The sequence below is a fragment of the Meleagris gallopavo genome, chromosome 9 (assembly GCF_905368555.1).
Source record: "Meleagris gallopavo chromosome 9, MGAL_WU_HG_1.1, whole genome shotgun sequence".
NCBI lineage: Eukaryota > Metazoa > Chordata > Aves > Galliformes > Phasianidae > Meleagris > Meleagris gallopavo.
Window position 1 is genome coordinate 10,659,770 of NC_139412.1, and position 23,456 is coordinate 10,683,225.

At 47.4% G+C, this 23,456-nt stretch overlaps 3 protein-coding genes across 4 annotated transcripts in view; 1 reads left to right on the forward strand and 2 right to left on the reverse strand.

Annotated features, from left to right (window-relative positions):
• Nucleotides 1-23,456, forward strand: part of LOC100543162 (gamma-aminobutyric acid receptor subunit alpha-3) — a 58,524-nt gene that overhangs the window by 31,374 nt on the left and 3,694 nt on the right. For both annotated transcript variants that reach the window (XM_085230668.1, XM_085230669.1), the window contains 5 exons: nucleotides 168-388; nucleotides 7,670-7,752; nucleotides 15,052-15,195; nucleotides 16,340-16,492; nucleotides 18,670-18,881. In XM_085230668.1, the coding sequence (XP_085086794.1) occupies nucleotides 168-388; nucleotides 7,670-7,752; nucleotides 15,052-15,195; nucleotides 16,340-16,492; nucleotides 18,670-18,881 (813 nt within the window). The remainder of the gene's footprint in view (nucleotides 1-167; nucleotides 389-7,669; nucleotides 7,753-15,051; nucleotides 15,196-16,339; nucleotides 16,493-18,669; nucleotides 18,882-23,456) is intronic.
• LOC109364265 (heat shock transcription factor, Y-linked-like) lies at nucleotides 8,960-9,762 on the reverse strand. Its single transcript, XM_019610917.2, has 2 exons — nucleotides 9,256-9,762; nucleotides 8,960-9,040 (listed from the first exon to the last, which is right to left on the reverse strand). Exons 1-2 carry the CDS (start codon nucleotides 9,760-9,762, stop codon nucleotides 8,960-8,962), a joined length of 588 nt encoding a protein of 195 aa, XP_019466462.2.
• Nucleotides 12,902-13,704, reverse strand: LOC109369068 (heat shock transcription factor, Y-linked-like). Its single transcript, XM_085230944.1, has 2 exons — nucleotides 13,198-13,704; nucleotides 12,902-12,982 (listed from the first exon to the last, which is right to left on the reverse strand). Exons 1-2 carry the CDS (start codon nucleotides 13,702-13,704, stop codon nucleotides 12,902-12,904), a joined length of 588 nt encoding a protein of 195 aa, XP_085087070.1.

A 23,456-nucleotide genomic window follows, 5' to 3' on the forward strand; every position in this document is an offset into this window, starting at 1 on the left:
GGGGTCACCATTGAGCTGTAGGGTTTTTGATGCTCTGGTCTGATTTGTGGCTGCCTGACAGGCTTGTAGATGACCAATGGTCCCCCAGCTTGTATCACTGACTGTGAAGTATTAGAAGTGTTTACAGAAAGGGGTAAGACTCACTTTTCTCTCCCTTCTCCACAAAGGAATACACCATTGATGTCTTTTTCCGGCAATCCTGGAGAGATGAGAGGCTGAAGTTCGACGGTCCCATGAAGATCCTTCCTCTGAACAACCTGCTGGCAAGCAAGATCTGGACTCCTGATACCTTCTTCCACAATGGGAAGAAATCTGTTGCCCATAACATGACAACACCCAACAAGCTGCTGCGCCTGGTAGATAATGGCACGCTCCTGTACACAATGAGGTGAGTTCGTGGCTCTGGGCCAGGGTCTTTCAGGTACACATGCAAGCTATTATGGGACCCCAAAGGTATGTAACAACTGTGTAGACTCCCACTGGCTGTTAGCATGGCAGAGCTGCTACCCCTACTATCCTTATTTCTTAGCTGTGTAGCATCACTGGTCCTCAACTTCAGCACACTTGTGCAAGTAGCTTTTTTCTCATCATTCAAGTTGACTTTTTTTTTTCTTTTCTGTGATGAGGTGAAAATATTTAATTCTATAGCTTGAGGAATTTCTTTGCCACTGTGGTTATTTTTGTTCCTGATCTCTGATGGGATATGAAGTCAGGAATTTGGTAATGGTAGGAAACATTAGGAGGGGAGAATTAGATATTCTCCAGCAGCTTGAGAACAGATTTGAATTTGTTCAGCATATTACCCCAGAGCCCTGTGGGGTTTGCTTGTGAGAACAGGGTTTTCTTCCTACTTCATGGAATCCAAAATCCCAACCTATCTAGTCAGTGATCATCTCTAGGAAAAAAATCACCAGCTTTTAAAAAATGGTCTCCTGCAGAAGTCCCAGCCACAGGGCAGCCATGTGCAGCATGAGTCCACAGACTGCATTACAAGCTGCCTCATTTCACTGTGAGCTCCAGCAATGGGGCCTGCCTTCTGCAAATGGGTGGTTGCTGGGAACCATGTTCTGCATCTCTCAAGAACAGGTCTGGTACGTACACTTATCACAAACTGCGACAGGTGGAGGTCGGGTTAAGTATGTGTTCATTCTTGTTGACAGGTTCCTGTATGCTTCATAGCTATTCACCCACGTAAATAATGTTTGCCACCTGGGAATGATGTGCTAATCCACTAGACCTATAAATGAAGCAGCAAGCTACTCATAGATGCACAAAAATGGTACTGAGGTATTTACGGAAAGGTGTACATTTTTGTCTTTAAAAATTATTTTCTCTGCCTCCATCTTCAAGCCAATCCAGACTAGTAACACGCTTCTCTGTGGGTTTGGTTGGCTGAGATGCTGCACTTTCACCTCTGCTTTTTGAGGACCAGACAGGATTTCATCTCTTCATAGCTCTGCTGGCTGCTGATCTACGATGTCAGCAAGTTTTACAGCCTACATTGATAAACAATGCTCTGCTTTTGTGCAGCAGCTCTCAGATATGAGCTAATCCTGCCAGTGCCCTGGGGGTTTGGGTCTCTGAACATCAGGGATCTCATGTTACTGAGGCAGATGGGGTAAATGAAGAGAGAAGCCCAATTTGACTTGAGGGCTCAGTTCTGTTCCTGGCTGTCTGACCTGCATGTGGATGACTAACACTCCCCCAGTTTGTATCATTGTCTGACTGTACAGTATTAGAGGAGATAATGGCATAAGGCAGAAAAAAGACCCAATTTTAGGGTATTTATATCACTTCACTTGTTCTTTATTCAGCAAACAACCATTACCTTCAGCAAGTTTTGTGTGACAGAGAAAGTATTGAGTTTGCTCTTCCGTTTACGGCTGGGCAGATGCCAGCATCACGAGGCTTTTGGGAATGAGCTGCTTGAAGGAAACGGAGTCACAGGGACTTTTAAGTAAATTCAGCACATCCTTCAGCTTAGCCCATTCCCATGGAAGGAGGGATGATGAAGGAAGTTCCACAAAGGAACCGCCTTTGTGTCTGCTCCCATCCCTCTTAAATACACGTCTTTGCAAGGTGAAGACCCCACTCAGGTCTTATCACACGTTGTATTGCCCATCACTGAGAAACATAGTGCATGTGGGCCTCCTGCTGTCAGGACAGACGGGCTGGGCTGTCAGGGCTGCATGCTGCCTCTGTCCCAGGCAGTCCCTTCCAGGTTCGGTCAAGACTGGAGCTTTGCCATGCAGTTTGACTCCTGAGACATATCCTTCTCTTTACCTTGTACCAGCCAATATCCTTGAGGGATCAGCTCTGCTGATGTGCAATTAGAGACGTGTCTCTTGCTATTTATCCTGCTGTGAAAGCCAACTTCTCTTAGTCAAGGCTTACGTTTATGGATGAAGTTGCTTTGATGGAACAGAACATCTGACACATGCATCCAGCAAAATTACACCTGAGTGACAATATTTATAACTCCCAGAGAGAGCCTCTTTGTTACTGATCTGAGCTTCAAGGAGTCACACACCCACTGTAGCCAGGCATCCAGAAACTGCCCTTATTCACAGCACAGCCTCCTCACACATCAGTGCAGTGCCACAGTGCAGACATCTGATCCCTGGCTCAGGCTTGGCACCGGGGTGATGAGATGACATTTGTGACCACAGCAGAAAACTGTGTTTCTCTATTCCCTTCCTTCTGGCTGCTGAGCCATGGACAGAGTTACTGATTCCTCAGCCTCTTCCCTGTTGCTCCAGCTGCCTTTGAGGGTGTAGGAAACACAGCCTTATCATGTAGTCATGCCTCTGCTGTCTTGTTTCTGGAGCTCCTACACGATCTGAGTAACTTACAAAGCCCAGCCAGGGCCTCAAAGCATTGGTATCAGAGCTGAGTGCAGCAAACCAGGGATTGTGCCTGGATTTACATAAGGCACGGACAAAAACACGGCTGCTGCAGCAATCTCTGGATGTAATCTCTGCCTTAAATTGTGTGGGGCACATCGATAATGTTCGGGTTCTTCCTGGCCTTGAAACATGAAAACAGAGAAAGCTTGATGCTGTGCCGAAGGGATTCAGCTGTGTGAATCCAGGCTTTAAAGAGCTCTTCTGCTCTTCAGAGGGGCTGTCAGAGTGGCATGTGGAGGCTTTGTGCTTATTGTCAGAGTGTTTCCCAGACAATATGCGCTCAAGTTATGCACTCAGAGGATGTTTTCTTTAACTGTAGGGCTGACGCATTCAGCTGTGTGCCTCAGGAACCTGTATTACTAAAGACAACGTGCACCTGGAAAGGAGAAGTGAAGCCTTGGTTGAGTTAGGGGTAGAGCAGGAGGGAAAGCGAGGCAAAAAGGTGCGCAGGGCACATGCAGTCCTACTGGGCCATGGCCCTGGATAACAAGCCCTGTACCTCACTGCAACATGCTTAGGACTGCTGACACCCAGGCTGCTGTTTGAAGTCACAGAGTCTTGCAGGGTCACCTCCCAGCCAAGCCCTTGTGTTGTCTTCACTGTCTTTACTCCATGTGATGGAGGTGCAACCATAATTCTTTGCCAGAAAAGCAGCTCAGACACCACAGAACCAGCTCCTCTGGGCATTTGGGACTATTTGACAGCTCTCTGGCTTCATCCCACCTTGGCCTTAGTTGTAGACAACAGCACAAACAGACCCAAGCAGGCCAAAGCAGACTGCTGAGAATGCACACAGCTGATTAGATGGGCTGAGGTTTGCAGAGCCAGTTTGAAGCTTTTCCCTTCCAAACTGTTTCCAAAGTGGATCCAAAAGCAAAAACGACCTATTTTCCAGGCTTGGTTTTCTGCAGGCTGTCCCAAGAGGGAAAAATCTTCAGAGATCACCTCATCTCCCTGCATTCCTGCCATCACGGGCTGAAATCTCTGGGGGCTGCAGAGTGAATTTGGTGTTTTTATATCCAGCACAAGGATTCCAGTAGCAGCATGGCTTTCAAACTCAAACCCCGGCAATTAAACCTAACCTAGATTTGAGCACAGCCCGAACCATGAACACCACCTAATGGTCCTGACTGTGGTTATTAATGACTCTCCTGGAGGAGAAATCAGGACAAAACTCAAGCAATATCCTCAGCATAAACTAAGTTGGCTTTGCTGTGCGGGGTGCTGTCATGTTTTTGTGCCACGCGTACACCGAAGGATTATTACATTTTGCATCCCAGAAATTGGACCATGGCTCTCGCTCATCCTGCAGCACGAGGCAGGTAATGACAGGGGCTCTAATGACACATCAAAGCTTCGCTAAGCTGCCGGTAACCATGAGAACACCGCTGAAGAGGTTTGTTGTACCGCCAGCCCTGGGAGAGGGATGTTTAGCTTGACTCACGCTACTTGCCATTGTGTTGAGCAGTTCAAAGGGCTTCCCGTGACTTTAAAGAGGAAAACATGGCTTCTCACTGGGTGTTCCACTTTTGGTGCTGCTGTGGCAACAAAGCAGAGGAAAAACAGGAGGGGTCTGCAGTTCTATTTCAAGGCAGTTCGCAACAAGTTATTGCTTGTGGCTGGGACATAAGAGCCAAAGGATACACCAGCTGGAGGATGTTGTTGCTGGCAGTCCGGCTATTCTTCACTTTCTGGTTAGGCTTTGTGATGGCATTTCAAGGCTCAGATGTCCAAACCTGAACCTGAGTGTGAAGCAAACCTTCGTGGCAAGCTGGTACAGGGTCAGGGGCAAAGATGAGGCTTTCTGCAAAAAACTGTTCTACCCAAATGCTGCAGAGGCAGTGGTAATTGTCTGGGAAGTTAGATACATTCCTCTTAGTCTGACATTTTGACGTTTCATTAGGCAGAGCATATGGTGCTGAGGAGGAGTGCTTTTCCAGCAACAAGAGGTGGCAGGGAAGGCTGGGGGGGGAGGGAAATGTGGGCACTCTGCTAAGCAGTGATTGATGCTGCAACTCACCTAAATACTGCTGCTAATTAGTGCTCTGAAAGATGAGCGTCTGCTGGAGAGGGCATGGTGAAGGGGGGTGAAGGATAGCCAAGGGGCACAGAGGGGTGGGAAAGGAGTGAGCAGTGCACACGGGGTGGTGGAACAGAGCTTCTTGGGGAGCTGGTGCACGTGGAGCAAAGGCAGAGGCTTCAGGCCAAGGAGGATATCTGAGAACAGGAATGCTGCACTCCTTTTCCCTTCAGCAAGCATTGTCTGCGAACGTGCTGACTTCAGGCTAGCTGAAATTGCTGAACCAGACTCATTTCCCTGGGATGATACGGTGTTTTCCTTTTTATTTAATTTCAGGAGACTTAAAAACCCTCCTCCAATTGTGGGCGGTAAAGGTGGAAGATTAGTTGCTTTTCCAGTAGCTTGTTGATGGATTTATTGTATTTTGTTTTTTCCTACTGACTCAGCTATTAAAACACACTTCAGATGTAAAATGTGACCGCTGTTTTCCCACACAACTAAAGTCATCCAGTACTGTTATAAAGTTGTCTCCTTCCCTTGACAACAGTTGCTTATGTTGGCTGTGGCCTGGATTGGGCAGCAGGGTATGGCCAAGGCCAACTTGTGCCCAGATCTGCTGCTGCCTGGCCCCCTCTGACTCTTTCTGGCTGTTCTGAATGGCACGCAGCCACTGAACCCATAATCTGTGGTCCCTTGAGTTGTTAGTGTTCAGCCTTATCCATAGCCATGGATCACAGCCAAAATTCTCATCCAGTACAGTGGATGAAAAAGGCCATTCTGCTTTTTGGGGATTCAGGACACATCAGAAGTAAAGTGCTGAGCAGGAAGAAAAGTCCTTTGGAAAAGCTTTGGTAACAGGGAGTATCATTGACCTACCCTGGGGAGAGATGCAGAAGGCCACAGGAAACCACTTTCTTCACCTGTTTCCTTTGCCATGCCATACAAGACTAAGATGTAGACTGCAATGGGGCCACGTGCCTATCCTTGCAGAGCTCTCCTAAGGATGGATTTACTGGATTTTATAGCCATTGTAAGTGCTTCAGGAGCTCCTATTCATGCACTTTGGCCACCCTACTCCATCGAAATTGTGGCATCTTCCAGCTCTGCTCTTCCACCTCTTTAGTGCCTCTGCCTGGGATGCCAGCTTCTGCATATCCTCTAAAAGCAGCGAGACTGGATATGGATCCAAAATCAGGTTCATTCCTTCACCCAGCAGAGCAAACTTCACAGCTGTCAGTGTGTTTCCATGGTACAGCAGCCAAAGTGAAGCAGCTCTGCTCACTGCTGCTTCATCCCTGGCACAGAGCTCACTCCTGCCTGTCATCTGCCACCTGTGGTCATCATCACCACAGCTTCTGTCCTTGCTGAGTGGCCCTGGAGCCCCACCGGTCCAAAACCACTTTCCCTCTGCTTGGTTTCCCCGCAAAGGTGCCTAGAGTGTTTTAGGAAGTGTTTGCTTCTGTCCAACAAAACTCTTCAATGCCAACTTTAAAAAATAATCCTTTTTTTTTTTTTTTTCTAGAATCATCAATGAAAACATCTGCTCTTTACTTTCCCTTTCTTTTTCTCTCTTTTTAAAAAAAATTCTTTTTTTTTTTTCTTCTTTCTTTGTCTTTATTTCTTGCAGACAAAATCTGCGCCCCTTATTTTTTCTAGGGTTCTAGCCTCAACGTTTTCTGTGGACAGTAACCCCAGTATTTTTTTTTTGTTTGAAGACCATTTTGCAGCTAAAGGAATATGTCTTGCTGGAATATTTCCATTCTGCCTCTTGACCTGAGTTTTCCACAGGCAACCTTTACCCTTCAGGCTCTGCACTTGTCCTTTGAATCCCTCTCTTGCTTCTGTAAGAGGTTGTTTTTTCTGAGCCATCAGAAGTGGGTCTTTTTTAGACCAAACTGTACCACCAAAGAAGATGGTATTAGAAGTCTCCTGGGAAGTCTGTTCTGGCTCTCCCTCCTAGTCTGCAGGCTTTTTAATACTTCAAGAAGGAAGAGGTTAGAGCTTCCTTTTTTAGAGCCCTTTATAATGGATCCTTTCATGCCTGGTCCCGTGTTCTGCAGCGTGCTGTGATGATGGCTGCACCACCCTTGTGAGGCTGCTTCCTGACAGGGCATCCCGCTGGGATATGATGGATGCTTAAAGAGCACGAGTTGTCCTGCAGTCTCACAACAGCCCCAGGATGCAAGATTCTGCATCTGCTGTGTGCATCTTCTACAGTGCCACCACCACGGGCTGGGGACAAGAGCTCTGGTGCCCCATGTGCACGTGGCTCTGATTTTGTTCAGTATACCTGAAGCACACTGTGGCTTCACTGAATAATCTGAGCCCTCAGCTCCTTCCAGGTCACTGGGAAGAAAAAGCCATGTTAGTTGTCCCTGGAAGCATTTTCCCTCTGTTTCCCAGCATGGTCCATGAGATATCCCCTGGCACCAGGTATTAACGAGCTCCTTGTGCACAGTTTATAAGCAAACAAAAGTCCTGGGCTTTGGCAGATTTTCTGATTGCACTGAGTAGATAAACTCAGTCAGTAGGGCTGAGTTCAAAACATGAAATGTGGCCAGCTTGGTGTGCCTGCTGCTCTCTGCAGCTGATGGCCTTCTGCCCAGAGTCCCTTAGGTTAGTGACCAAATTGAGGCCTTTGTTGCCTTTGATGGATGCAGCGTAAAGATGTCATGGCAGAAGGGCCAGGTGGGATCCTCTGCAGCCTGGTATTTCTAATCATGCCTTGTGTTCTGTCTTGTAGGCTAACCATTCATGCAGAGTGCCCCATGCACCTGGAGGACTTCCCAATGGATGTGCACGCATGCCCGCTGAAATTTGGGAGCTGTAAGTACCTTGATCAGCCTCTGTAAGGAGGTGGCTGCAGAACAAAAGAACAATCCTTCACCTGGCCAGTGCCTTCTTGGTGTTATTAGTTATAGAATAGTTGATGATGGGAACACAACCAAAAATTTGTTTCTGGTATCTTGCACGAAATTCCTGCTGTCATCAGAAATGAGCAAGGAACATCGTCAGGCAGCCTCAGGCTAGAAGTCTCAGTCCCAACACCAACCAAGTCTTGATTTAGGGAAGGTTTGCAGTCTGTTGGTGAGGTGAAGGTTGCTCCCAGCCTTAACAGACTTGCAGCTGCTCATCTGCTTGACAAATTAATATCTTTGCGGCTCCTATGGGTATTTTTTACTGATTTCTCCTCTGAACATTGGGAGGTCTGACACAAGCAGCTCAGAGAGCTGTCCCTGATTTCTGCCAGTAAGAATATTCCCAAAGCGCCCACCTGCGTGGAATCTGAGCTCACATCTTATGTTGGAGCAGGATTCAATCAGCGTTTGCACCAGCAAGCTGCCCACAGCTGGAAGCCGCTCCCTGGCAGGAAGCTCAGCATGGCTCAGGTTGGTGAGCAGAAGGGCAGTGCTGCTGCCAGACGCATGCTGCTTGCAGGACAGCCAAATTCACCTCCATGACCACCAGGGATCCCCACAAGCTGAATGGTTCACTGCCACGGTGGCATCCAGCCAGAGAGGACAGGCAGAGAGAAGGAACGGGATCGGGTACTTGAGGCAGCTCCAGCTCACAGTCTTTACCTCCCCGCTCCCGCCATGTGCTCCCATCATTGCTTGGACCAGGTGAGAGAAATGACATCTCCCTGAAGTACCCCCCACCCTTGGGCACAGGAAGAGCCACCGTCAAATGAGGAGACAGGATAGGAAAACTGGAAAATAATCAGAACGTTTATTTCTGGAACTTTTCTACTAGGTTCAGTTGGTACCTAGGATCTCTATCTCCTATAGCATAAATTGTGCTGATGTCCAAATCTGTTGCCTCCAGCTCCGCTGTCTGGTCCCAGCGTTGATGGAGAAGGACCGTTTGGTTCGGGAGATGGAGGAGCAGCAGATGCAGCAGGAGCAGCATCCTGGTTGCTACCGGCGGGCTCACTGCCCGCTGATGCTGCAGGGCCTCGCCGTCTGTTCGGAGGGCTGCTCACGGGGCCCTCCTCAAAATCCAGCTCTGGTGGGAATGCAGCTGATGCTCTCCTTTATACGCCAGCGCTTCGCTTGAACCATCTGAGCAGAAGTGGGTACTCTCTCCTGAAGTTGGGGTTGTAGTAGCAGAGTAACTGCAAAATGCAGAGGAGAAGAGTTAGATGCCACCATTTTCCAGCTTGGAAAAGACAAAGCTACATTAACTAGTAAGCAGAAATTTTAGGATTTTCAAAAGCAGGAAAGCGGGTTTGGAAACCCAAATACCACCAACTTGCAGCCCCCTCAGGTGGGACCGGCCACCAATCCCACCTGTCCCGAGAGGTGTCCTATGGGCAGGGGGAGTGCGTACCTCACTGGGAAGAGACGCGGCTCCGCCTGCTGGGAATTTTGCCCGTGAGGCAGATGTGGGCAAATCGCTGTCCACAATGAAGAATCCGTGCAGATGGAGCTGGCGAACGAAAGCTTTCATGCAACCAATGTTGAGGTTGTGCAGAGGTCCTGTCCTTCCCAGCACTTCTGTTCTGAAGAGGGTTTCCTCAATCACAATGGAGTTTTCATCGTCACCCCACCAGATGGACTGAAAGCAGTCGCTTTCCACAATTTCACGGAGCTTCCTTAGAAAGAAGCATGACGACTTATGGGCTTTGCAGGAGCCCTTGGTGGAAAGATTAAGCCGTTGTCTTTTTGCACAGGATTCCTCCTGTGAACCCTGAGAAGTGTTTTCTTCTCGTGTCGGTCCTAAGGCAGCATCCCGAGCGGTTCTTTTACCCCGTCTTTGTGGGACAGGAGAAGCCGAGTCTGCCGAGTCAGCATTTGGAGCAGAAACTCCAGGAGTTTCTGATGAAGATGTCTCCATTTGAATCATTATTGTTCACCCTGACAGAAATTTCTGTCCGCAGCGGTCTCCCCGGCCAACCAGGGTCGTCCTGCCAGCAGCAGAATGGAGCGCAATGGCACCCGTGGTGTGAGGAGTGGGGAGTGGGTTGGGATGGTCACAAACGTCACCGTGGTGACCGTGCTGCATCACGGTGACATCACAGATGGGTGACTGTTTGCTGGGGGAAGGGGGTGGCAGCATCCTTGTTAATTATGGAAATATGCAAGGAACTATGATCCAAGATATTTACGCTACCTAAACTAGTAGGCAGAAAGAAACCTATAATTTCCCCAAGGAAGACTTTTCCAGCAATGCCTTCATCGGGTCCATTTCTGCAGAAGTTTGTTTCCGCCTGTGAACCTTCTTAGGACTAGTATTTCTTCTTTAATCCGCTTCTTGGTGACCTAATGCCATCGTGAGATGCTCTCAAATTCTGTTAAAGATCTCTCATTTCTCTACTCTGAGCCACTGACTGAGCAATCCTTCTCTGAAAATACCCAGGGCGCTTGCTGCTTCCTGCTTCCGGTTTCACAAGCTCTTGCCATCTTCCTCTTGGCATATAGGGGTTTAATTTGGGGCTGCAGCACCTCTGCTGTGAAGAGAGGTTGAGGGAACTGGGCTTGTTTGGCTTGGAGAAGAGAAGGCTCTGAGGAGACCTCATTGAGGCCTTCCAATATTTGAAGGGCGTGTATAAACAAGAGAGGGAACGGCTGTTTGCGAGGGTGGATAGTGATAGGACAGGGGGAATGGTTTTATACTGAGACAGGGGAGGTTTAGGTGAGATATTAGGAGGACGTTTTTCACGCATAGGGCGGTGACGCACTGGAACAGGTTGCCCAAGGGAGAGGCATTCAAGGAGGCATTCAAGGCCAGGCTGGATGTGGCTCTGGGCAGCCTGGTCTGGGGGTTGGCGACCCTGCACATAGAAAGGCGTTGAAACTAGGTGATCACTGTGGTCCTTTTCAACCGAGGCCATTCTATGCTTCTGTGAATCTATGAGTATGTCTGCATACTCAGATTTCTTACCCTCAGATCTAGTGTTCCGTTATCAGACGGCGCGGCAAGGCACTGCTGTGTATCCTTTGCTATAGGTGCAGCTCTTGGGTTAGTCACACGCTGCCCTGTCGCTGAGTCTTACAGAATGCAGCACTGGTGACTGGGGCCTTTGGCTCTCCCGAGCTGGAGCAAAACAGACAAATGACATTCCCCTTGAGGGAACCGGGATTGTTCAGTCTGGAGAAGAGCAGGTTCAGGTGAGACTGTATCGCTCTCTGCCATGACCTGAAAGGAAGTTGTATTGAGGCGGGTGTTGGCCTCTTTTCCCGGCTAACAGTAGAGTAGAGTGAGAGGGAATGGCCTTAAGGTACACTGAGGGAGGTTCCTGTTGAGCATCAGGAAAAATTGCCACTCTGAGAGAGCGATGAGGCAGTGGCCCAGGCTGCCCGGGGAGGTGGGGTGTCACCGTCCCCACAGGTGTTCAAGAACCGTGTGGCTGCGGCACTGAGGGACATGGTTAGTGGGCACGCGGGGGGGACATGTTGGACTTGTTGATCTTATGGTGTTTTCGAACCATTTTGATTCTGTCATCTGGTTACCTAAGGACACAATACGTATGGATCTGCAGTCTGTTGGTGAGGTGAAGGCTGCTCCCAGCCTACTTGGCTTGCAGCTGCTCACCTGCCTGGGCTTCCTGTCCCTGCCTGGAAACAAGGTCTCTTCTCTTTCCAACGTGCAAGTCACATTTCTTCCAGTTTTATTGCTAAATGTATTGTGAACCAAATTCTAAGCCACTGGTTTATCATAACGTAGAAATACATTTCCTAGTCCAGCTCTGAATGGAGTCTCTCCCACATCCTACAAAGAGAGCACCTCTGCATTAGGTGGAAGAGGAACTACTTCCACGTACAGAATGAGCCCCTACCAGGAATCCCCCTCTTGGACTCTGAGAAAACAGAGGTGTCACAACTTTTCCAAATGGATACTTCCTTCCTGTAACCATCTGGGAGATAACTAAGGAGAAAGCTGAAAAGTTTGGGTGACACTACATTTAGCACGTGCATCTGCCCCTTTGCCACATAACCAAATACGTTCTTGAAGTTAGACTGTTCGGAACTACTATGATGAAGAAGAAATTTCTCAGGCACTCCCTAACAAATGTAGAACAACTTGCCACAAGACATCACACTAAGGCCAGCAAACTAACACGCCTTAGAGAAGGATGTCCTTATTTCTGATAGAACACCCTTTGGGGCTCCTGTGGGTATTTTTTACTGATTTCTCCTCTGAACGTTGGGAGGTCTGACACAAGCAGCTCAGAGAGCTGTCCCTGATTACTACCAGTAAGAATATTCCCAAAGCACCCACCTACAAGGAATCTGAGCTCATGTATTATGTTGCAGCAGGATTCAATCAGCGTTTGCACCAGCAAGCTGCCCACAGCTGGAAGCTGCTCCCTGGCAGGAAGCTCAGCATGGCTCAGGTTGGTGAGCAGAAGGGCAGTGCTGCTGCCAGACGCATGCTGCTTGCAGGACAGCCGAATTCACCTCCATGACCACCAGGGATCCCCACAAGCTGAATGGTTCACTGCCACGGTGGCATCCAGCCAGAGAGGACAGGCAGAGAGAAGGAACGGGATCGGGTACTTGAGGCAGCTCCAGCTCACAGTCTTTACCTCCCCGCTCCCGCCATGTGCTCCCATCATTGCTTGGACCAGGTGAGAGAAATGACATCTCCCTGAAGTACCCCCCACCCTTGGGCACAGGAAGAGCCACCGTCAAATGAGGAGACAGGACAACTGGAAAATATTCAGAACATTTATTTCTGGAACTTTTCTACTGGGTTCAGTTGGTACCTAGGATCTCTATCTCCTATAGCATAAATTGTGCTGATGTCCAAATCTGTTGCCTCCAGCTCCGCTGTCTGGTCCCAGCGTTGATGGAGAAGGACCATTTGGTTCGGGAGATGGAGGAGCAGCAGATGCAGCAGGAGCAGCATCCTGGTTGCTACCGGCGGGCTCACTGCCCGCTGATGCTGCAAGGCCTCGCCGTCTGTTCGGAGGGCTGCTCACGGGGCCCTCCTCAAAATCCAGCTCTGGTGGGAATGCAGCTGATGCTCTCCTTTATACGCCAGCGCTTCGCTTGAACCATCTGAGCAGAAGTGGGTACTCTCTCCTGAAGTTGGGGTTGTAGTAGCAGAGTAACTGCAAAATGCAGAGGAGAAGAGTTAGATGCCACCATTTTCCAGCTTGGAAAAGACAAAGCTACATTAACTAGTAAGCAGAAATTTTAGGATTTTCAAAAGCAGGAAAGCGGGTTTGGAAACCCAAATACCACCAACTTGCAGCCCCCTCAGGTGGGACCGGCCACCAATCCCACCTGTCCCGAGAGGTGTCCTATGGGCAGGGGGAGTGCGTACCTCACTGGGAAGAGACGCGGCTCCGCCTGCTGGGAATTTTGCCCGTGAGGCAGATGTGGGCAAATCGCTGTCCACAATGAAGAATCCGTGCAGATGGAGCTGGCGAACGAAAGCTTTCATGCAACCAATGTTGAGGTTGTGCAGAGGTCCTGTCCTTCCCAGCACTTCTGTTCTGAAGAGGGTTTCCTCAATCACAATGGAGTTTTCATCGTCACCCCACCAGATGGACTGAAAGCAGTCGCTTTCCACAATTTCACGGAGCTTCCTTAGAAAGAAGCATGACGACTTATGGGCTTTGCAGGAGCCCTTGGTGGAAAGATTAAGCCGTTGTCTTTTTGCACAGGATTCCTCCTGTGAACCCTGAGAAGTGTTTTCTTCTCGTGTCGGTCCTAAGGCAGCATCCCGAGCGGTTCTTTTACCCCGTCTTTGTGGGACAGGAGAAGCCGAGTCTGCCGAGTCAGCATTTGGAGCAGAAACTCCAGGAGTTTCTGATGAAGATGTCTCCATTTGAATCATTAATTGTTCGCCCTGACAGAAATTTCTGTCCGCAGCGGTCTCCCCGGCCAACCAGGGTCGTCCTGCCAGCAGCAGAATGGAGCGCAATGGCACCCGTGGTGTGAGGAGTGGGGAGTGGGTTGGGATGGTCACAAACGTCACCGTGGTGACCGTGCTGCATCACGGTGACATCACAGACGGGTGACTGTTTGCTGGGGAAAGGGGGTGGCAGCATCCTTGTTAATTATGGAAATATGCAAGGAACTATGATCCAAGATATTTACGCTACCTAAACTAGTAGGCAGAAAGAAACCTATAATTTCCCCAAGGAAGACTTTTCCAGCAATGCCTTCATTGGGTGCATTTGTGCAGAAGTTTGTTTCCGCCTGTGAACCTTCTTAGGACTAGTATTTCTTCTTTAATCCGCTTCTTGGTGACCTAATGCCATCGTGAGATGCTCTCAAATTCTATTAAAGATTGAAAGAACCATTTTGATTCTGTTATCCTGTTACCTAAGAATACAATCAACAACAAAACAGGAGATGAGAAATTTCCATAGTAAGCTTGACGTGACCCAAGGCGGAGATGTCCTAATACAAGAAGGTGGTTGTAAAAATGAATGAAAAAATTCTTGTTAAAGCATTTTGCACATAGTGAACTTTGTTCTTTCTAAGATCAGTACTCAAAGTGGGTCTGGACAGGAAGCTCGAGTATTATGAAGTGTTATAGCCCATGGTAGCATGTGATGAAAATTCATTTCTAGATACTGTAGGACTTGCAGCATTGAGAATGTGGGGGTTTTATTGTGGAAGGTTGCCCTTACTCTGAGCCCAGTACTGCCCCTTACAGCAGTCCAGTAGCCCTTGCCGGCTGTCCCTGTTGCAATATGATGGCAAGCTCTGTTCAGCAGTGCCCTCCCTCACTGCCAGGAGGGCTTCCTGCATTCTGGCAAGCATGGGATCATGCAGTGGAAAAAGCAGATTGGTGGAAGGGCACAACACCTCCAGAGCTGTGAGGCTTGGAGAGAGTTTCTCCTCAAGGTAACGCTTTTAATTTTTACTTTTAATTGAAACAACAAAAAAAATCAACCCTATCTGTGTGTTAGCTGTCTTCACAGCCACTCCCAGCAGGTCTGTCCCAGTCTTTGTCAGGTCACGGTGGGGCTTTCCCAAAATTGTAGCTCCCTTTGGCTCATTTGATTAGCAGCTGCTGAACTGCTTTGGTCTCTGGCCATGCTTGGCTGTACTCAGCCATGTGGCTCTGAGGAATGCATAGCAAGGATTAGTTTGGCCACAGGCTAATTTTGGTGTATTTTAGGTCAGCCAGAAGCGTGAGCTCATTCTTCTTTTTCCTCCACAGATGCCTACACAAAAACAGAGGTAATCTACACCTGGACCCTGGGGAAGGATAAATCCGTGGAAGTAGCAAAGGGTGGATCTCGCCTGAACCAGTATGACCTGCTGGGCCATGTTGTTGGGACAGAGATGGTTCGATCCAGCACAGGTACTTGTGGGACCATAAGATGCACAGGTTGAGAACACTGTAAGGCAAGATGGACCCATGGGCTGTGAATACCACAATTTGGCATAATGATAGTGGTAGTACCTGCAGGCTGCGAGCACCATGGTGCTGTTGGAGAATGTAGCTGGGAACAGCTGGGGCAGTCACTATAAGGCAGTAAGTTGTTTAGCTTTTAGTGTTTTCACCCATACTCTCTAGAAATGATGTGTTGTGTGGAAAATTTGCCCCATTTTGCCCAGTTAGTCCTTGGTACTGCAGGTTCATTTGTCTTGGATCCCTTTTCAGCCCCTCAGGAGAGCATTGCAGGCAGGGGAGGCAAGTGGAACATGATGATGTGTGATTTTCACTGCATCTGCTTACACAAATATTATCATAGCTAATAGAAGATTCTCCCAAACAATTGCTTCCTCTGATTAATGACCAATATTAATCATCTTTCTCTCCCATCTGCTCCTCCTCCCTTTCCCTTTGAATTTAGTACTGATAGTTTCTGTTATCTTGTGTGTTTCTCTCATTTCTCCCATTTTCTTTTCTGTGCCTTTTTTTTTTTTCTTCTGCTGTATGCACCAGTAGTTCTCTCATTTGAGGATATTTCCTCTCTGGTGCACTTGATTTTAATAGTGTCTGTCTGTAACAACTCGTATCACCTCCCTTGGGGAAATGTAGGGAGTCCAGGGGACTAAATGTCATCATATCTGGCCCATCTCTCTACTTAAGTTGTAGTAAAATGTACAGATGAATAACCTGAAATGGTAAGAAAACTGCTAAAGGCTCTTGTGTGTAATGACTTAGCAGAGCCATACTCACAACAAAAAGGCACAATAATCTAGCAAAATATCCAAAGCTTTGGTGCATTTCTTTGAGAGGATGAATAGGGCACTGAAGGAAAATAGAGACAGCTGCTCTTTTGGTCTACAGCCCAGACCTTGAACCACAGAACTTGCCCTATTTTCTGAGATTATTAAAGAAAGGAAAAGCAGAATATTTTCAGGCTGGTCACAGAAAACCTAAGAGTTTGCAGGTTCACTCAACACAGACCTTTGTTGCTTCAGAGATGGGCTAGTGCTCAGTTGGCCCATCCTGGAACACCCAGTGGATCTGTGCCTCTAACTGGTTGTGTCCCTAGGGGAGTATGTTGTCATGACCACGCACTTTCACCTCAAGAGGAAGATCGGGTACTTCGTCATCCAGACCTACCTGCCCTGCATCATGACTGTAATCCTGTCCCAGGTCTCCTTCTGGCTGAACAGGGAGTCCGTCCCCGCCAGAACAGTTTTTGGTGAGTCTTTGAGCGTGGGGTTCCCAGACAGGCTGAAGAGAAAGGCAAATGATAGGAATTTAGCCCTTTGTCTAGATTCATAGGGCAGAACAATTTGGTACGTGCAATGGACTATCTGCCTCCAGTATCCCTTTGGCAGATGGACAAGTTCACTGCCCACTGGAGCCAGCTCACCTTGCCCGAGTGACCTGGGGGTTTGCAGGGTGTTGGCCCGGGCTGATGGGGCTGGTGGCATCTGTGGTTCAAATACCAGTGTTCACACCCACAGAGAGGAGACAAGATGAGGCAGTGTATAGGCTTCCAGGGAGTTTCTGACTTGGGACCCCAGTGGATGGTTTCTCCTTCCATGGGATGCCTTATTAATACATAGCAGGCAGAAAAACCCAAATTATCAAGAATCCCAATTTCCAGCACACATCGGCTGTCATGAGTTGAGTCAGCATTTTCTGCTTGGAGCAGGTCTCAGAGGGGGAAAAGAGCCAATGGGAACAGAAGGAAACAGGCTCCAGGGGATGGCTGAGAAACAAAAAGGAAGGACCAGCCATCAGAGCTAGTCTTCTCCAAATCGCTGGCATTGATGAAGCTGATGTCCATTTCTCAGAATAGCTCTCAGTGTCTTCCTAGTGCTTCTTCCACTATATCACTGCAAAAATACTTCTATCCATGTTTTGCTACAAGCCAAGTCATAAATATTAACAGTAATCAAGGTATTGATCATCTAATTATATGTATTTGACTGTGTCTGCTTATCTGTATTGGCTTTTGAGTTGAGAAGAGGATAGATACATGGGGAGGCAGTTAATGCACTACCTTTGAAGTTGCTAATGTGCCCCTGGTCAGACCTTCACATAACAGGCTCCTGAGCTGAGGCAGTATAACTACATGGTAAATATATTATTATTTTCTTCAACTGGTTTCAGATTCCCTCTCTGAGGCAAAGTCTCGGGCATTGCACTTACATTAATAGCTTTCACAAATATGTAACAGAACTGTTCTGTGCTTTTCTGCTAAGACCTTGAGTTCACAATTTACACCTCATGCACACAAACCCCCTGCTATACCCCACTGCCAGGGGGCAGGCAGAGCCCTGGTGCTGGAGCACCATCCCAGGCACCTGTCCTTATACCTGATCTGCTGATGCCAAAAGGAGTGTTTCCAAGAAATAACAGTGCCCTGCAGATACAGCCTAACAGAGCATACTGCACAAAAGTCACCAAACAGAGAAGGGGTATATCTTACCACTAGCTCATCTTTTTTGATTAAGACAGAAAATGGTGTGGTTTCCAACATCTCAAAGCTCAGACAGATATCACAAGGAAAAAGGGACCAGTGCCTGCATGAAGAGATGCACTGATGAGCTTTTCCAACTCAACTACCTGTGAATCATTTGCAGTTTGCCCCTCCAGAGCCAACATCCAGGCACCACTGCTTGTCCGTACCCCAGGGGGGCTCCCACATCTGCACCAGCTCAGGGGTGTGTCTGCTCTCCCAGTGCCTGGGGCAAGACCTTCCCTGAGGATATTTGATTCCCTTTTATGTTATCCTGATATTTGCAATTAGAAAGGTTTCTTCAAGTAGCGACTAGGATTCAGCAGGAAAGAGCTGATTGAAAAATTAAAAGCTACCTTTGTGAAAAATGTCTTAGCTCCCAAATTGCTTTGCTTTGCTATTAAGAAAATAATGAGAGTTCTAGTTGTTTATTCTTTTTTTTTTCCTCTCTGAAAGTATTGCCAACAATATTATTGAAAGTCTTCAATTACCAGGAGTTAGCTTAAGGGAAGTGAAATTTAGTCAATATTTTTATAATGTTTTTAATGCATTTTTAATTGAAAAGCATATTATTGGAGAAAATGGATAGCAGTGGTTGCTTGCTTTAATGAAAAAAGCTTTAAAAGGCATTTTGCTGCAGATTATTTTATAAGATAAATCCTAGTGACTCTCATTCTGGCATCTTGGGCCACTGATGTGTGCCTGGCCATGTAGGCAGAATCTGGACTCCCACTGTCCATCCGCTTGGACTCCTGCCCACAGTTCTGTGGGGACAAACATATCTGTGGGCCATGACGAGTTTTCTTGCTGACTCTTTCCTAGGAAGGATGGAGGACAAGCCTGCTAGGGATGGGTGAGTGCAAGTGCATGGTCTGACAGCATCCTCGTCTTCTGCTGTGTTTCCACAGGTGTCACCACTGTGCTCACCATGACCACGCTAAGCATCAGCGCAAGAAACTCGTTACCTAAAGTGGCGTACGCGACGGCCATGGACTGGTTCATAGCCGTCTGTTATGCCTTTGTGTTTTCTGCGCTGATTGAATTTGCCACTGTCAACTACTTCACTAAGCGCAGCTGGGCTTGGGATGGCAAGAAGGTGCTGGAGGCCCAGGAGATGAAGGTGAGCCCCGTGGCCAAGGCCAGGGTGGAATGACAGAGAAGAAACGCTGCACAAGAGAGCTGCGCTGGGACCAGGAGTGGGTAGCATGCAGCCCCAGAGCACTTCAGGAGGCTGGATGCTACTTACTGGGGTCCCCAGTTCAGGCCTTGACTGGAGCGGTTCTTGAGTTATGATGGAGGAGGGCTGGTCATTGTGCTTAGATGGAGAAAAACACCCAGATTGAATGGCTCGCTTTTCCCTCTGTCCTTCTGCATGACTATTTGCCAGGGGAAAAGGAAATGCATGCATGTTGCAGTCTTGCTGCACCGTTGATCTCCTTTTTCTGTCTCTCTCTATCCCACTGTATGTTGCCTGCATGCTGCACAAACACAAATATACCACAGGATACCAACCTTGCTGTGTCCCTGCAACGGGTACCCCTAGCTGTAGGTCTCCCTCCACATGGACAAGCATGGTGCAGCAGTGGGGAGCTCCTAGCACTCATGGTATTGACCACAGCTGCTGCTTTGTAAGCTTGGGCAAAGAGGGTGGGTGGGAAGCAAGCAATCGGAAACAGAAACTGGCAGCAAATTAGTGGCTGGCATCACCCACGTTTTCGCTTCACCCTCTCTGGTAGCATCCTTCCTGACAGCCATCACTATTCCTGCTCAATCCCCCTCCCTGCTAACTGACTTAATCTCAGCTGTGCAGAGAAATCGCTTACTGTAGCATGCTGCTCCTTGCTCGTATTTATTGAATCAATTTGGAAATCATATTTGTCCTTGTTCTTGGTTCTGGAGCCTCTATATTTTTCTCCTTTGCATTTTAATGTGTTGTTTATAGTTGTGAGGCTCTACCTGGCAGAATTGCATTAACTTTTAGGAGGACAACAGTCAGTCATCTTGCTAGTATGGAAGTCCCAGCAAGAGGACAGAGGCCTTATGGAGAACCACAGCCATCTCTGGGTGCTGAATGCCTTTGTCTTGTTTTTCTTCGACTCTTTCCATTTGCTTTTGCAGCTGTGATCTGAGCACCAGACTCATGGCAGAAGGGCCCCAGAGGAGGCCTGTTGGTGGTCTTCCACCTCCATCATGTACAATAACTAGGTCTCTAGAGATGGGAGGAACTTTTCTCAGAGATAAGAGGAACTTTTCTGGGGTCATTGGCATGAACAAAGAATCAGAGCAGATCCTCAAAGCACTTGTGACCCTTTCAGTGCAAAGTTAGGATTCACACAGATGTGGGCAATTGTGTGAATTGAGTACAGTCAAAAAAGCAGCAAGGGCTCCAAAGGTTTTGATTCATCATAAAAGTGGCACTCTCCTCAATTTATTTATTGACCTGACACTGCAAAAGTAATCATGCTGAAACAATAGGGTAAAAGTGTTTGCACATATGGTAATTGAACAAGAAAACAATGCAGGAGCAGAAATGTTTCAGAGGGAGCACTCCTTGTGAGAGTTTGCTGTCAGATGAAGAATCAGGAAGGACTCCAAATCTATAGGTGCTTTTTCAAGCCAACCCTGTTCCTTACCTGATCCAAGTCAGACAGATCACCCACTCCTGGTCTCTGCAGCTCAGAAGCTCCAACTCTGCCCTATTCTCTCCATCATAATTTTATATGTGCTACAAATAGTCACATCTGACAGCACTCCTTGAAGGAGAATTCCCTGACCAGCTGTGGACTTTCAGAGAGCTTGTGAATATGATGTGTCGCCATATTTGCTTTCATCTTTATTCTACTGAATATTTCCAAGCAATGAATTTGCTACAGAATGAAGGTGCCTTATTGGCTCAGCTCCAGCCTTTAATTAGCTCTTCTTGAAACAATTGACAAGCCAGGTGGTTGAAACCACAAAAGAAAGAGGAGGCAAAAGAAAAACTATTGGCGTTTTTAAGCATTGGTACGAGGAGTAAAACTGCCAGTGACAAGCCCACGCTGAGTGTTGGTCTCTGGAGAGCCTTCCCCCAGCCAAAGAAAGTATTCTTCATTGATGGGATGGCAAGGATCCTCACTCAGTCCAGGTTTGATTGTTTCCTTGCATGGATGTGAACAAAATCAATAGGTGTCAGCCCTGCCCTCGCCTCAAATGCAGGCACAGCAGCAATGCTTCTCTTCTGATTTAAAATAAATCACTGCCTTGCAAAAGCTGCTGGTTGCTGACAGGTGCTCCAGTACGTCCAGTTTCTCAGGGCTCATCCTATTCTTTCTTTCTCCTCTTTGTCCATTCCATCAATTTAGAGGGAGAATTTTGTGAGGAAAAGCAGGTTTTGGGGTGTATAATATAAATGATGGGCTGATCTTGGTGAGTCGCTGATCTCTACATCATAAATGATCATGCTGTGGCTACAACCATAGTTGGGTTTTGGTTCTGGCTGGGAGCTACTCTGCACATACTCTGCAGTCCTTCTCTAAAGCAAATCAGACAGCTATCACCGTTGATCTCTCAAAAAATTTCTTTTAATGCACACTTTAATTATGATTTGACTAATGCTTCTTGGGCCCAAATATTTTCCAAGCTTTTCCTGTCCTCTACTACTACTTTCTCATTGTAGATGATTTCCTGTTTTTTTGTGCGTGCCATAGCGGCTTCAACCAACCTAGAGGTGCCAATTGAACTGGAAAGAGTATCTGAATCCAATGCAGAAAACTTTTTATTAGGGATGAATTTTAAGAAAACATCACCAGGAAGAAGGTAGGAAACGGCAGTAGTTGGGGAGAAGTGAAAGGCCGAAGAGATTGGCTCCAGTAGTCAGCGAAACTCCATATCTCCAGCATCCATAAAGAATCTTGCTAAAAGGACCCACTTCAGGACAGAGGGACTGTATTTGAGGCCCTGCTGCACTTCATCCATCTCAGCCATGGGGATGGCTGTCTTTGGAGCCAACAAGGTCACTTATCAGGAAGCTGAGAGGGGCAACCCTTAATGGTGATTTCTCCATTGGAAACTCATGAACGCTGTCATCTCTCCCTCAGTTGGAGCATACTTGGAAGACAGTAACCTAAACCCATTTCCACTGGCAATGTCACAGCTGTGCATAAAGTCCATTTTAGCTCTGTATCTGTGCACTGCTCTGCAGTGATGCTTGGTGGAAAGACACAATAAAAACAATTCAATTAGCTGCACTCCGACAGTGAGAACAAAAAAGGACACACTTCAAATGGATTGAAGTCCAACCTAACCTTTAGCAATTCTGAATTTTGCCCCTTGACCATGGTCATCTGAGAATCATTAGTTTTTTTCCTTTGTTTCTTTCTACCCTTTCTCCTTCCAATAGAGGGAACTGAAACAAAGAACAAAATTTCATAGGCCTCCATCTTCAACCAATTTACAGACTCACAGAGTGGTTCAGACCCATCTCTTTTTTTTTTTTTCCTGCTTTGTTATGATAAATATTTTTTAGCTGGGACTTTTTCCCTTTCTCTGCAGCCCATGTCTCCTTCTTTGTCCTACCACATTCACATGTGACCTGTGGTTCCCCATAGTACTGCAGGTGATTCATGTTTTCAGCATCTTCACTAGACTCCACGCATCATTCTTCCACACCATTTCACCCTCTTTCTCTCAACGCTATCCACGTGGCATATTGGGCTGACCCAACTTCTGAGCCTTTGTCTGCAGATCCAGAGATCATAAAATCATCAGTCAGTCACATGTAATCAGAACGAAGACGAGATGGGAGAGGTGAGTGATGCACCACAAAGACTGTGTTCAGTTTTAAGCCTTTCACTAAAGAAAGATATTGAGTTACTGAAATGCATTCAGAGAAGAGCAGTGAACTGCTGGAGGGACTGGAAGACAAGATGTTTGAGAAATGGCTGAAGGAACTGGGGTTGTTTAGTCTGCAGAAAAGGAGGTTGAGAGGAATCCTCGCTGCTTTTTCTAATTAGCTGAAAGGAGATTGTAGTGAGATGAGTGTCGATCTCTTTTCTCAGGTGACAAGTGCTAGAATGCAAGGAAACATCCTCAAGTTGCACCAGGAGAAGTTTAGATTGCATGTCAGGAAGCATTTCTTAAGAAAAAGGATGGTCAGACATAAAATAGGCTGCCCAGGGCTGTGGTGGAGTCACCATCACTGAATGTATTTGGAGATGTGTGGATGTGGTGCTTAGGGACATGGCTCGGCTGTGGACTCGTAGTGGAAGGCTGATGGTTAGACTTGATGATTGTAAGGGTATTTTCCAATGTAAATGATTCTGTGATGACAGGGGTCACACCAGCAGGTGACAGTATCTTGAGTTCAACACAGACTGCTTGTTAGTGCAATATTACATTGCCACAAGCCCTTATCTCTTCTCAGTCTGTGGACATCTCAATGTAAAACGCCTCATTCCTCAGACACAATCAAGGTTCCGGCACACTCCAGAGGGGAGCTATGGCTGGCATGAGGGAGAGGTGCCATGTTTGCTGGAACATCAACTGCAGTTACTGGGCTTTGAATTATAGAGTACAAATATGTCCCAGACTGGAGCTACTTGGAGGCATTAAGGTGACTTTTCTCTGCAATAGCAAGAGACAAATACATTGCATTTCTCCAGTAAAATGCGTGACCCAGAAGTGATGGTGACTCTCAGTGTCCCAACAGGGCAAGAAT

Coding starts and splice junctions, on each gene's coding strand:
- LOC109364265 (XM_019610917.2), bottom strand. CDS start 9,762: ATGGAGACATCTTCATCAGAAACTCCTGGAGTTTCTGCTCCAAATGCT. Junction 9,041..9,255: donor CCGCGTCTCTTCCCAGTGAG/GTACGCACTCCC, acceptor TGCATTTTGCAG/TTACTCTGCTACTACAACCC.
- LOC109369068 (XM_085230944.1), bottom strand. CDS start 13,704: ATGGAGACATCTTCATCAGAAACTCCTGGAGTTTCTGCTCCAAATGCT. Junction 12,983..13,197: donor CCGCGTCTCTTCCCAGTGAG/GTACGCACTCCC, acceptor TGCATTTTGCAG/TTACTCTGCTACTACAACCC.